Genomic DNA, 14200 nt, shown 5'->3' with positions numbered 1-14200 from the left:
CGTTTGGACTCTGTCGTAAAACTGCGCCTTGGGATATATGGCTATCGTCATTACACCGATATAATACCACCGCCTACTAAAGGGAAAGGGGACAGGTTTGATTTCTTGGCTATAGCTAGTCGAGGTTCGAGAAGATTTAGTTAAAGTTTAGTTAATGCCCTTCAAGGAGATATCGGACGCACAGTTTGCTAATCGGGATCTGGATTAGCTTACCTTTTGCTCATTTTGATTTAAAAAATGTAATTTTTAAAATTACAGTTATCTCTTGAGTCTTGACATTTAATCTTGCCCAGTTTTTCCTCGAAATATTTTGTTTTATTTCATTTTCTTTGAAACCGAGAAGAAATAGGAGTAAATTTGGCAACGGCGTTAAATTAATTGCTGCACGAGTTGTGCACTAAATTCGACCAAATTAAATTACAAAAATGAAAAATGTGATCGTCGTGTCTCGTTATCTCTTCATTAGTTCCAAAATTACAGGTTGAGAATAAAAATAGTGTAATAATGGGGGGCTCAATCAAATTGAGTTCATTATTGTAAACTTGTACTATTTAAGTGCCTGACTTGCACTTGTTAGCAAGTAAGCCCCCAAGTGAAAGCATGCTTTTGCCATTTACTTAATTTGCAATGCAAGTTCATCTTTCTCTACATCTTCTTTGTGCAGTTTTATTGTGTCCTGAGTCAGCCATTGCCATCAAAGTTTTGCTTATCATCATTCAACTTGCCATCAGCAGCAGTGCCAGCTCCATCGACAGGGTATTCATTTTGTGTTTCTCTTTTATCTCATTTCATATAAGCTGTATTTAAATGATTCACATGACTTGCTTAGCAAACATTTGTGTGTATCCATGAACAATTTTCTGTACTTGTGGTTTCCATAAATATTTCTGTAACATTTATTATTATTTTTTAACATAGATAAACAACAACATCTTTAAATGGAGAATCCACCGATGATAAGTCATCTCTTATTTCCCCTTCTTTTAATTCCTCTGTACTCGTGTACAGAGTACACTCATGTGAATGTGATTGTTTTCACGAGGATTCCCGCCTGGCGTGTTAATTTTTTTTTAAAGGATGGATTACATGGAGATGCCTGACTGTATTTCCCAGGTTACAAGGTAGAATTTATTTTCCTATTTTGGCTTACTATTTCGTGGCATTGATTTTGTTACAACATCCCCCTGGTTATGCAAGTTGCTTAAACCTTGGCAGCAAAATACTGAGAGCAAACACATGTACATATCAATTTGATGAGTCATCGTTACCCTCAACCGTGAGTTTAGCACTGCTTTGCTGCTTGAGTGTGATGCCTTAGTCATCAATTGAGTCTTTCAAAAGGACGAACCCCAACACGATCTTTGTCGTTGAGGTAGGTCAGCATTGTTTTGTCAAAACTTTCGGTCCACTAAATACGACCGAAGCCACTCGCAACTATTTTACTTTGCAGTTCCCTTATTGATTCTCTTTTGACATAACGTGGTCATGTAGTTGCACTTCTTTGACTTCCATTCCATTTCCCCGAATAATTGGCAACTGCTAATCTTTTCTCCTCGTCTTTTTATTTTTTACGATGAAGAACACAGAAATATTCATCGTGCAGTCGACTCTTGACTTGCAGAAATGGAAACGGTCAGTTTTCTCCTGTCCATTTCATTTCTACATTTTTGTGTATTCAAAAAAACAATTTGGTTTAACTAATACCGATTAGCGAGGGCATTCGCTAACCAATTTCTCCTAAATAGGCATTTGCTATCTAATTAAGTTGGTAACTATACCCCGAAGGAACAGCATTTTTAACGGATCTTTTTTACCATGACGGCGAATGCATAATACGCCGTTGCTGGTCGCAAAACCCAAAGTGTGTCAACTAGCGACGTAGTAGAATATCCATAGGCTACGCACTACAGAGTATCTTTTGATTTATCAAGCGAATCTTACCTGTGAGTGTATGTAAATTGTTTCATTGTGTCGGTTGAGATGGACTCGCCCTTGATCGCTGCAGAATTGGGAAACGCGGGAATGAACAATCATTCATCACGCTGCTCCCTTTAAGCTCTTTTTTTTTGGCTTTCTTTTCTTTTTTGGCGCGCGAACACCAACTGAATTTCAAATCAGCAGATTTTCATATTCTCTCTGACTTCTTACTTTGTGATTGATTACGCTCTGTTGAAAGAGAACGAAACACTATGCACACAAACGGGTCTCGAGAGTGACACGTTTGCAGCCCGTTTTTCAACAAATTTGTCGCTCGGTCACGAAAGCGACGAGCGCGTTGAAGAACAATTTGAAAAACTCGTTTTGCTGCAACTTTTTTTTGTTTCACTTGTTCGAATTCCCACGTCAAAGCGATCCGACTGCCTGGAAAACGCGAGTAATTAATGTTGTAATTTGTATTCGTAAGTAATTGATCGTAAATATTGTCGTTCATGTGTTATGCCTATAAAACGGCGTGATTTGTGTTGATTTTATCGGATTGTGGCGGCGATGGACTTTCTTGTCTGGCAGTGAAAATGTTTGGTTGCGAAATTTGTGTGCGGCATTTGATTAAAATCATCGTCTCTCTCTCTCTCAACGGAGAGAAATCCAGCCATAAGAGTGCCAAGAAACCTTATGTGGAAATTTACGTCAAAATGATCCACGACCGAGAGGCTCAGAATTAACTGTAAGTTGTCTCGAGACGACATGTTGAGGCGTGTACCACTGTACCAGGCTCTCCCCACGTTACGCAATCGCCGCAGAAAATTCCCAAACGATGTCAACATATTCGCTGCGCTCGGTGCCGGCTGCTGCCCTTTGCCCTCTTTCCACCAGGCCCACCCACCGACAAAATGGGAGAGAGACTCTGAACTGTGGGAGAAATAGAGAGGAACATTTGTTTTTTGTTTTTTAAAAAAAAAGCTAAATTCTAGAATATATTGGTGGTCTACTTTCTTCATTGCCGGAAGGTTACCGCGCTAAAACGTATATTTTTTTAAAAAAGTTGGTTTGATTTCTCACGCTGAAAACGGTACATCCAGCACCGTAAAATGGATTGAGGTTTTGAGAGCCCGCGGGCTAACAAAGTCGAAGTTCGCATGCGCAAATCGAAGTCTGCTATTATCGTTTCTTTCTCTTTTTGTTTCTCGACTCTTTACTCTCTCTCTCTCTCTACAAGTGGCAAAGATGTACGATGACTCCGCCTGGCCGTCTGACCATATAAACAATCTAACACTTGGTTACTAAGCGCCTGTATCTAGACTACGCAATCGGCCAGCCCCCTTTGCATATCTAATTTGGCTCGGCTGAATTTGGCGCTAGCGTGTCGATGACGCAACATGTAGCCGTAAGCATGTAGACTATTACCCATCGACAGCCCGAGTCGATTTACGGATCAGCGATGGATTCAGAGATTTGAAAGGGAAAGAGATTCCTATCGACTGTACGTGGTGACTTGACTTTTGAGACAATGACGGCATGAGTGTTGGCATAACTCGGCAGCTGCTGCCGTACAACAGCAAAAGAGAGAAAACAATGGGAACGATAAGAAAAGCAGAAGAAATCGGGATAACATACAACCTCTAGCCGAAGGTTTCCAACCAAACAGAGCAGAGAACTATTTTCTCCCATTGTTTTGGGTTGGCCTGTCTCTTTTGACAAACGATTGGTGTATAATATGCTACGCAAATATGTAAAGAGACTATTGTGTATGATGCCGACATGGACCAGCAGAGCTTTACACCTTTTAAAGGCCAAATGCATGGACAACTATTCCCTGAAATTTGGTTTTGATTCGCAAGAATGAATTTTCAATATGGATAGAGTTCTGGAGGGAGGGGCGGCCCACCGGTCACGGCGCGTTTGCCTTTCTATGGAAGACCCTGCGTGTGACCATAAACATATTTTTTTATTGGATTTTCTTCAAGATCACGTCGTCTGGTTATGTCGTTGTCGACGTTTGCCATTCACGAAACGAGTTCAGTCTGCCGTGGCCTTTGTCGCCCGCGCGTTCCACAGTCCATATAATTTTCTCTTTTATTTTTTGCTTGGGCGACACTTGTAATCCCGTAATGGCCGAGACCTTGCATTTGCACCGATACCAGCACACACAGCGTACGCAGGGAAATATTACGACACATGAACTGTTTAGAGAAAACCTTGTTTCCATCATTTCCAAGAGGCCGAATGATAATAACACTAAACCATCTGTTATTATTTGCTCGGAGAACACACGCCAGCAGTCCATTGGCAATTTAGAGAGTACACCACTTCATTTTTTAAGAACCTCTTTTCATGTACTCCCATTCTTTTCTTTTTTAAGAGGTCCAATCTCGACGAAGGACACAGAAGATTGTGTGCGAGCCATTCGCGACGGTTGGCTGGTCTAAAGGAATTCACCGTCGACGTTCGTTCTAATTACCAACAACTTTAACGGAGTTGATTATTGCGAAGAAGCAGTTACTTGCTGTAGATAACAATCTCTCTCTTTTTGCGGCGTATAGCTGCTGGCAATATTTACTTGTGTTCATGGTGTGAGTTGTGGATTAGTTTTCTCTCACTTCAGTTCACGTACATTTTACCTTGGCGTTCCATCTCAAACGTCAAGTTTTGATTTGATTTGGGGCTAAGTCGAATCGACGATGCAGCAGCCAATTCACTCCTTTTCGACGTCACTCTTGGCACTCTGGCACTCACTGGTCTGAACCGTTTGACCTTAATGTCAATTTAACATTTAATCTCTTTAAATTGAAACCTGTCATAATGACAGGCAGGGACAGTAATCAGTCTACCAGGGAATTCGAATCGAATTTACGTTCTGCCCTGCAAATGGAACGACTTTGAACATCGTCAAAAACATAGTACTAGTACGCAGTTCAATAGCGCAACCGATAATCATCGTTGAGATTCGTGGCTCAGACATTCCCGCCTGCGATCACGGTAAAAGACGGTCTACAGTAAATAACATTGCAGCAGCCGAATATAAAACAAGCAACATGTAGGCTAATAATATGATGAAAGCGAAATAGCTATTGTTGTTACAAATTCACGCTCCGAACTCGGGTACCTTATTTGTTCAAAACGGATAAAGACGATTGGGAAAGTCTCGAAAGAAAGTCTTTTTCTAATATTTTTTATTTTCCCTTTCCAGCCGATATTAGACTTGCCAAAATTTTTCTGCTTTCCTGTACGCCAAAAAATTTATTCGTCACGTAGGTTAGTTTAAAAATATACGACTCGGCAACAGGCAGCCACGTCCAGCGCAGTTTCTTTGGGGCTTTCTCTACACGCACAGGCAATAATAACACCAAAGCGGAGCCAGGGTGCAGTCTCTCTCTCTCTCTTTCACGCGGCTCTTGCAAGTATAATAATAATATCCACATGTTGGCTTGCATCTCATTAAAAGAAAAAAAGAAAAATGCTTTCGCCGTTGCAAAAAAAAAGAGAGTCGTCGTCCTCTCCCCGTTTTATATTTATTCGTATATCGGTATATGCAGCAGCACTTTTTTAACAATCATTCCGTTTTCTAAAAAAATCAAAAATCTTTTTCTTTCTTTCTTTCTTTCTTTCTGGCCGAGCGCCCGGCATCCATGACTATACCTGGTTGAACTCATAGACGATTCAAGGGGTTACACAGACACTGTCCCACTTTGATTATTCGGGATGGCCAGCCAGCGCTTGATGCTGACTGCTACTTGCGTAACGGGCTGATGCCCGCGAGGAGCTCCAAGTGAAAGGACAACAAGCGGTTGTTTTTTTTCTTTTGCAAAGTTGTTGGCAGGATAGCAACTATTGAACTGGTAAAATGGACGGCAGGGGAGTTTGTTTCTCTTTTTTTTCTTCTTCTCCCCAGCCCATTTCCGACGGTTTCGATCGCCAGGACTGTAATCATCGGAACAAACGGACAAGTAAATTGACGTTTGGGTGGGAACGGAGAGAAGACTAATAACGGGCTACTTGTCTCTGGATGTCTTGTGGCTTTAAACTCATCCTTCCCACGGGCAAATTTCCTCGTGACACAGTCGCCAGCAAAAGTATTTGATTAGTCAAACGGATGTTACCTCATTGGCCAACTATCCGCTTTTACAAACACTTGGAATGTGTCGTAATGATGTTTTTTTTTTCGGGTGGTGTGACCAAAGGACTTTCTCCTCGCCCGGGGTAGGAAATGCTTTTAGACATACTGTGTAGTATAACCCGTAAATCATTCATTCACGTCAATTGGCGACGAACTCGCCAGAGTCCCTCAAAATGTTTAACCATAAAACCGTTAGTTGCTTTTGACAGTTGGCTTTTTGGAAGACGTACAGTTTCCCCCATTCGTTTCGTTTTCTCATCTTATTAACTTGCGTTAGAAAATGATGGTGTCGAAAAATAAACGAGCTGCAACCGCAAAAACCTCTCGACACGTAAATCTGTCCATTGGATTCGGTGATGATTGCCGACCTCAATCCTCCCATTTCAATCTCCTTTGCGAACCTTGTTTTCCCTTTTTTCTCTCTTATTACTCGACTCGCTGGTGCTATTTAAAGTCTATACCGCAAATTCGTAACAAGCTAGACAAATGAAGGGTTCTCGATTTTTCATATTTTCTCTTCTTTTCGTTTAACTTTTTTTTTGGGGGGGGGGGGAAGGGCGGGAGGTTTGAAGGGTCGCGAAAAGGACAACCGAATTTTTTGAGTCGAGAGTTGTGGAATTTGAGCCGAGAAGAGCGACGGGCCACTTTTTATCTCGGACAACATTAGAAAGTGAAGTCATGGTTGAGTTATCGCCAGATGGACACTATATAGCATTAAAAAGAAGGAAAAAAAATAGAGCCAGCTAGATATACCGGTACCGTATATCATTTAAGAAATTCACAAAACAGACTACTCCTTTACCTGTCAGTCCATTTCTTTTAGCCTGAAAACTGCCAGAGATCATTGTTGTAGTTTTGAGTCAAATAAAGCAATCTTGGTCGGCGAATGGACCAAAACGGTAGTTTGCCGCAACTTATTCCTAATTGTAATCACCCCAGCTGTGTAGCGGTATTCTTCAGCCCGTCTGTAAAACTGTTACGTCCTTCAAAAGCCGCACCCCTTCTTCTTTTTATACGATTAGAGCAATAAAAAGTGTAACCCTTTCAACGCGGTCAACAGACGTAGCAAATAAAAGAACATTAAGCTGGGATGGCTAGACTGTTTTTTTTTCCTGATTAGACGACAACCTTGAGGGGGAAGAAAACCTTAGAGAGAGAAGAAGAAAATTCCATTGATAGGTTTCCATGGTCTATAAAATCTCAAGGCTCACATCTTCTTTTTCCCATCCACCTGTAATGGGTCCCCGTTGAGAGAATATGGGAAAAAGGGGAAACTTTTGATGAGAGTGTACAGATAACGATCTATCTAGAAAAAGACCCAGTTGACTGTCTGACTTTTTGAATTTCTTCCCCATATGTAGCGACATAGAAAGTGTGAGTATTAAATTTCTGATTCAAAGTCGTTCCAATAACTCTCGACGTCCAGGCCGCCCAGGACCACCACTAGTCAGGAAGAAAAATAGAAGCGCCTCACGTGAGGCGACGACCACCAGCCTCATTATAATTCCATGGTGGTGATTATAAATTCCAGTTCTAGAATTTTTTTCAAAAAAGAACTGGAAACCTGTTGGGCGGAAAGGCCACGAGGAAGAGACGTGCTTGCTCACAAGAGAACATCACCACTAGCCTAGTCAGCATTGACTCTTAGTATTGCGCCATTTGATTACCACCCCTCCGTGTATGGTTGCGGCTCTCTCTACGTGGTTTGGTGATTTCTCTTCAAAGCGTTCCATCTTGTGTCTTTTCCCCTTCGTAAACCCCCCCATAGAAAATAACGTGGCATAGACACCCGAAACGATCTACACGTCTTTTTACCTTCTGGCTCTTGGCCGTCTTCACGAAATCTAAACGACAGGGGAGGCAAAGTGCTGCTGCTGCTGCTGCCTCTGTTAGTTTTCACTTTCTTTCGGGAGACTGCTGCCGAGAGATGCTTCTTTTAACACAGTCGATGATCGCCTCCCTTCTCTCTCTCTCTCTTGCCGTTTTTGGCGAGCGTGCTGCAGGTCCAACCATCAGCGAGTCTGCGACCAAAAACAGCACCGGCAACAACTGTGTGTAGCTCGTGACAGCACTAGCAATTAAATCCTCTCACTTTTTCTTCTTCTTCTTCGTCATCTTTAACGGATTCTTTTTCTTTTTTCTCAAACATGTCTCGATACTTTTCCCTTCTTCTTCTTCTTCGTCGCTTTGCTGAGACAGATAGTTGTGTTGCGCACTCTCTCTCTCTCTCCTGTATGTCCAATTTCCTTCCACTGGCTTTTTCTGGTTTTCTTTTCTTCACCGTTCGTTTCACGCACAGCGGAACGACGGACGTCATGCTGCGGCTGCTTCAGATCGCTGTAATTATTATTACCGCATAAGAGGACCATGCCGTATTACATGTACTCGTAACAATCGCGTCAGGTGATTGTGTCAGGTGAGGTTCCGGCGCTTCCTTTTCAACGGAAGAACAAGACATTCCACTTTTTTGGGGGAAAAAAAACAAATTTTGGAATTAAATAGAAAATACTTTGCGTGAAGGAGAGAGAGAGAGAGAGAACTTTCTTTTTACCAATATCATCGGCATATATAGAACTGAATTGCATAAAATTATATGCTACATGACGTGCTGCGATGATGAAGCAGCGGGACAGGCGTAGGAGGAATTTTGTGACTATACACGACGACGACGAGCTGCGCTTTTCAATCGAGGTCAATCTTTTTTCTCCTTAGCAAACCGACAAGAGAGATATGGCCGTTTGAGATTTAATGTAGCAATACATGTAGCATCTCCGGTGATAAAAATCATTCAGTTGGTAATTTTTTCTTCTTCTTTTTTCAGCTTTTCAGCTTTTCTTTGCCGTTGTCTTGTTTTTTATTTGATTTCTCTGAAACACGAAAATGAACAAGCATCTGGCGCATCTCTGCTGGCCCAGCAGAAATGCCATATAACATGTATAAGAGAGGGAGAACAATAACTGATGTTCCGACTAGACCATCGTTGTGTTTTCTCCTCTCTTTCGTTTTTCTTCTTCAGGAGAGAGAGAAACAAAAATGCTGGTTTGTTTTAATTTCAAGGCCCCGGCCACTTTCTCTCGGGACCTCAGCAGCAACAGACGCGTTCAAGATGAACACAAACCAAGCACGTCCCGGTTGGCGTTTGAGCAACTTGCAGTCAACAGGTTTTTGTTGTTTATTTTGTTTAGGCCTGTCAGCTCTAGGGATGGGAAGTTCATCATCACTATTTCAATTCAACAATGAGAAAATAACCAACCCTCTTTAAATAATGATGATGTCCCTGAAAAACTTGATGTATATGTACTAGTTGGACATTATTTTACAAAGGGAAAATTAGGGAACTGGTTTTTTTTTCCTGAAAATTTCTTTCATAAACGGCGCAACAATTTACGATGGGAATGACGGAAGGAAATGTCCTGTCATTCCTCTTTTTCTCTTGTTATTTGTTTCGTACGTTTGCCTTATTACAACTCGTGTGGGCAACAGTCCGTGATTGTTTTCTTCTCGGTGCTGCACTGGAATTTTACTTTTTCCCTTTCATTTCCTGTGATACTTGTCCTTATACATTCCGAGGGACCATCGGACGAGATGTGCATCAAGGCTAAAATGTATAGCAATGTTCATGTTCGGTCGCCCCTGCTCCGGGAGCGAGACGAGCTGGAGGGAGATGCCCCCGTGCGTGCCGCTCTGTGTTGTTGTACAGTATAGGCTGGCTGGCTGGCTAACACGTCATTTTTTTGTTTCCCTTGGATGGAGGTCAAGGAAACGAACGCTCTTCTACAGGTGGTGGTACCTACTAACGGCTGAAAGCGAAACGGGCCGTCCTCTCCCGATCCGGTTTGGTGCGAAGGACATCGCTTCTCGAATAAAAAAAATTTTTGTTTAATTTTCTTTTTTTTTTTATTTTCTTCACTTTTCCTCTCAACATCTGCTGCTGCATAGGTATTAGAGGCATTGGGAAGAAGGACGGGCCCGACTGAAGATGCCGGCGCTAGGACCCCATCCCAACCCCCTGGAGCCCATTTCTCTCTCTCTCCTTTTCACGAAGAAGTTTGGGAAAAGCTCTCTTCTCTCCATTCTGCCAGCCTTGTGCTCCTCCCCGTCCGTCGGACTACCGCCGCGGCTACGGTCGTTTTCTTTGGCGCTTCTTTTTCGTGAGCGTTCGAGAGAGTGAGATGCGTTACCACCGAAAACCAACCAATCCCCGCAGGTGGAAGAATGTATAAAAGGAAGCTCCAAGCTTGTTGAGCCTCATTCACGATCAGTTCGATCCTGTGATCATTTCTATTCAACATGACTCCGGCGAAGGTAGGATACAAAACAAAAATCCGGTTTAGCTCGTTAAATTTTAACCCCACTTTTATTTTAAAATCTCATCTTTTTTGGTACCTTAATTATTATTTTTTAATAATAATTAACCTGCAAGGCGCATCCTAATACGGAGCGTCTAGCGATTTAGGAATTTTAAAAACGAAATTGAAGCTTTGAACGTTTGAAAATTGAGTAGAAATGTGAAAGTTGAGTTAAAATTTGACGACCGTTGTCACTGTCAACGCATATTGCCACACTTTGCGAGGATGTACACGAAGAGAAAATTCCCAAATGGATAATAATTGTTACGTATAGGCTGTTGTTGTTGTTGTCTGTTGATAATTTATGAACTTTCTCCAAAGTTGTGACCGCTTCGCTTTTTGATTTCGATTTCACACAGTTTGGTGCCGTGGTTTTGCTCGCGTGCTTTGCGGTCGCTTTCGGCACCGACATGGATCAGGATGCCATGGAGACGAGACACAAGAAAATGGGACATCGCGCAGCTCCAGCGCATTACGCTCCTCAACCTGCCTACGGTGCTCCTCATCCACCTGCGTATGGTGCTCATCCACCCGCTTACGGTGCTGCCCCGTCTAAAGCCAAGGCCCCAAAAGCACCAAAAGCCCCAAAGGCACCCAAGCGTCCACATCACGCTCCTGTTTATGCTGCTCCGGCTCCTTATGCGGCACCAGCGTATGCCCCACCAGCGTATGCCCCACCAGCGTATGCCCCACCAGCGTATGCCCCACCAGCGTATGCCCCACCAGCTCCAGCGTATGCTGCACCAGTTCAGCATCGACCTGTTGTTTACGCAGCTCCTAAAGCCAAAACTCCAAAGGCCCCGAAAGCTCCTAAAGCCAAAGCCCAGCGCGCTCCAGCATACCACCCGGCTCCACTGCCCTACCGACCACCAGCTCCAGCTCCAGTTCGACCAGTCTATGCAGCTCCACCTAAAGCTAAAGCTCCTAAGGCACTGAAATCCAAAGCTCATCGTGCTCCTGTTTATTCTGCCCCAAGGCCAGCTGCCTATTCCGCCCCGAAAGCTAAAGCTCCCAAGTCCAAGGGACATCCAGCACCAGCATATCGCCCTCAGCCGGTTTATGGTGCCCATCCACCAATGAAGGCCCATCATATGGTCGTGTACGCTCCTCCAGCAGCTTCATCTTACTCAGCCCCAGCAGCTCCTTCTTATCCAGCCCCTGCAGCTCCTTCCTATCCAGCCCCTGCAGCTCCTTCCTATCCAGCTCCGTCTTATCCAGCTCCGTCTTATCCAGCTCCATCAGCTCCCTCTTATCCAGCCCCGGCAGCTCCCTCTTATCCAGCCCCAGCAGCACCATCTTATCCAGCTCCCGCTGCCCCTTCATACGTTCCTCCTGCTGCCCCATCTTATGCAGTTCCCGAGCCCGTTTTTGTTCCAGATCATGCCCCTCAGCCAGCTTACGGCTCGTCACCAGCCCAATGGGTTGAACCAGCTGTTTCTCAATGGACTGCACCACCCGCTGCACCTCAAACTAGCTCAGCTCAGAGCTTGCTCGATCTTCCTTGGCCGGTATGAAATCCAAATTTCACCCGTTTTACTTTTACAAGAAATTGCAACTTTCACTTTCATTTAGAAACCCCTTGGCTGGACTGACTCGATGGCTCACATGATGATGCCAATGACTAACGAAGTTTTCGTTGAACCTGCACAACCTTCTTATGGATCTGCTCCAGTCCCCGTTCCGGAAGCCCCTTCCATGTTAGAGATGCCATGGCCAGTACCCGTCTACGGTGTGGCTCCAGTTGAACCTGAATTTGTCGTTGCACCAGCACCAGTAGAACCCGAAATTATCTTTGAATCGGTTCCTGTTGAACCCGAAATTGTCGTTGAACCGTATGAGCCAGCTGAAGAACCTGCTGTCCCAATTGCCGAACCGGCCCCAATGGTCGTAGAGGTCCCCGAAGAAATTGTGTTGATTGCTGTACCGGAAGCACCAGCACCAGTAGAAGTTATTTCTATTGTCGAAACTGTTGTTGCAACAACGGAAGCCCCTCAACCTATCGTAGAAGTTATTTCTATTGCCGAAGCCGTCACTCCAGAAGTCGTCCCCATTGCCGAACCGGAAATTATTTTAGTCGAGCCTGTTGCCCCCGAAGTAGTTGAGCCCGCTCCGGAAGTTGTTGTCGTTGTCGACACCGTGACGGAAGCAGCTCCTGAAATTGAAGTTGTCGCCGTTCCAGTTCCGGAAGTTGTCGAAGTGGTGCCAGAGGTCGCCCCAGTTGCCGAAATTGCCGCTCCGGTTGAAGAAATCGTTGAAGCAGTACCAGAGGTGGGCCTAGTTGTTGAAATCGTAACAGAAGCAGCTCCTGAAATTGCAGTTGTCGCCGTTCCGACACCGGAAGTTGTTGAGCCAGAAGTACCCGAAGTTGCCCCCGTTGCTGAAACTGTGACAGAAGCAGTCGTTGAAGTCGCATCAGAAGCCGCACCGGTCGTCGAAATCGTGTCGGAAGCAGCTGTTGTTGCCACTCCGGCACCAGAAGTTATTGAGGTTGCTCCCGTTATTGCCGAAGTTGCTCCTGTTGTTGCCGAAATTGCTCCTGCTGTTTCCCCCGTCGAAGCGGAAGCTCCATCTCTGGTATACTTGCCTCCTGCACCAACTGTCTCTGCTCCTGAGCCAGAAGTGGCCATTTCTATAGCGTCCCCTGCCGCTGAAGAAGTTGCTGCTCCAGTTTTGGCTGTTGTTGAACCGGTCGAGGAAATTGTCAGCACTGCCAAACCAGTTACTGAAGCAGCACCAGCAGTTTCACTGGTACCAGAACCAGTGGTCGAAGAAGTTGTTGAAATCCAGAAACCAGTTGTTGAGGAGGTGATCGTATTACCCGAGTCAGTACCAGCTGTAGAATTACCATCGATTGAATATCTTCCACCACTTCTGACTCCCACCGCACCTGCAGTCGCACCAGTTGTCGAAGAAGTTGTTTCCATCGTTGAAGTGAAACCAGAGGTCATCGAAGAAGTAGTCGTTGTTCCGGAAACGGAGCCTGTCGTCGAGCAAGTAGTCGTCGTCCCAGAACCGGAGGCTGTCGTCGAACAAGTCGTCGTAACCGAGAAGCCAGCACCAGTTATCGAGTTGTCTCTTGAATATCTTCCTCCAGTCGTTTCCATCGCCGAAGTGAAACCAGAAGTCGTCGTTGTTCCCGAAGTGAAACCAGAGATCGTTGAAGAAGTCGTCGTCGTCGTTGAAGAAGTGAAACCAGAAGTCATCGTCGAGGAAGTTGCTGTCGTCCCTGAAGTAAAGCCGGAACCAGTCGTAGCAGAGTTGCCATCGCTCGAGTACCTCCCACCCGTTGAAGCGAAACCTGCCGCCATCCCAGAGGTGGTAACTGCGGCCCCGCAAATCTCTGCGCCAGCGACTACCGTACCGTCAATCGCCAGTGTGGAGATTCCTTCGCTAGAGTACCTCCCACCTCAAGCGATCGCTGCCAGAAAAATTCGGTTTGCGGCATGGAGAACAAATTAAAAACAAACAAATAAACAAAAAAAAAAGAGCCACGGATGTGACACTTTTATTTTTCCAATCATAGAATGCGTCGCCATTACTCACATACGCAGACCATAAATTATTTTTTACTATCACGTCTAATTTTCTTTGTCGTGTTTTTATTTTGTTCTTTTTTGTTTCATGAAAAAGCACCTCCACCCTTTGGGTCTGCTTTTGCGACTCGCTCAAAATTCACCGAATATACTGCACTTTCGCTCAATATCGATTGAATTAACCATTCCACGTTACCATTTGCGTATCATTTTGATAGACTGCTCTTGTTTCAGTTGGTAACCAAATTCTTCTCTTTTTTGTA

At 44.4% G+C, this 14200-nt stretch overlaps 1 protein-coding gene and 1 long non-coding RNA gene across 2 annotated transcripts; both read left to right on the top strand.

The window, feature by feature from the left end:
- The first annotated feature begins 351 nt into the window (after positions 1-351).
- Positions 352-1127, top strand: LOC124311691. Its single transcript, XR_006910137.1, has 2 exons — positions 352-756; positions 919-1127. It is a non-coding gene; the product is annotated as an uncharacterized LOC124311691 (long non-coding RNA).
- A 9092-nt stretch (positions 1128-10219) lies between these two features.
- Positions 10220-14104, top strand: LOC124310890 (calphotin-like). Its single transcript, XM_046775017.1, has 3 exons — positions 10220-10360; positions 10764-11912; positions 11977-14104. The coding sequence occupies exons 1-3, from the start codon at positions 10346-10348 to the stop codon at positions 13861-13863; spliced, it is 3051 nt and encodes a 1016-aa protein (XP_046630973.1). The 5' UTR covers positions 10220-10345; the 3' UTR covers positions 13864-14104.
- Positions 14105-14200: the final 96 nt, after the last annotated feature.

The sequence above is a fragment of the Daphnia pulicaria genome, chromosome 8 (assembly GCF_021234035.1).
Source record: "Daphnia pulicaria isolate SC F1-1A chromosome 8, SC_F0-13Bv2, whole genome shotgun sequence".
Lineage (NCBI taxonomy): Eukaryota > Metazoa > Arthropoda > Branchiopoda > Diplostraca > Daphniidae > Daphnia > Daphnia pulicaria.
This window is presented reverse-complemented; position numbering and strand designations above follow the sequence as displayed.

Coding starts and splice junctions, on each gene's coding strand:
- LOC124310890 (XM_046775017.1), top strand. Junction 11,913..11,976: donor TGCTCGATCTTCCTTGGCCG/GTATGAAATCCA, acceptor ACTTTCATTTAG/AAACCCCTTGGCTGGACTGA.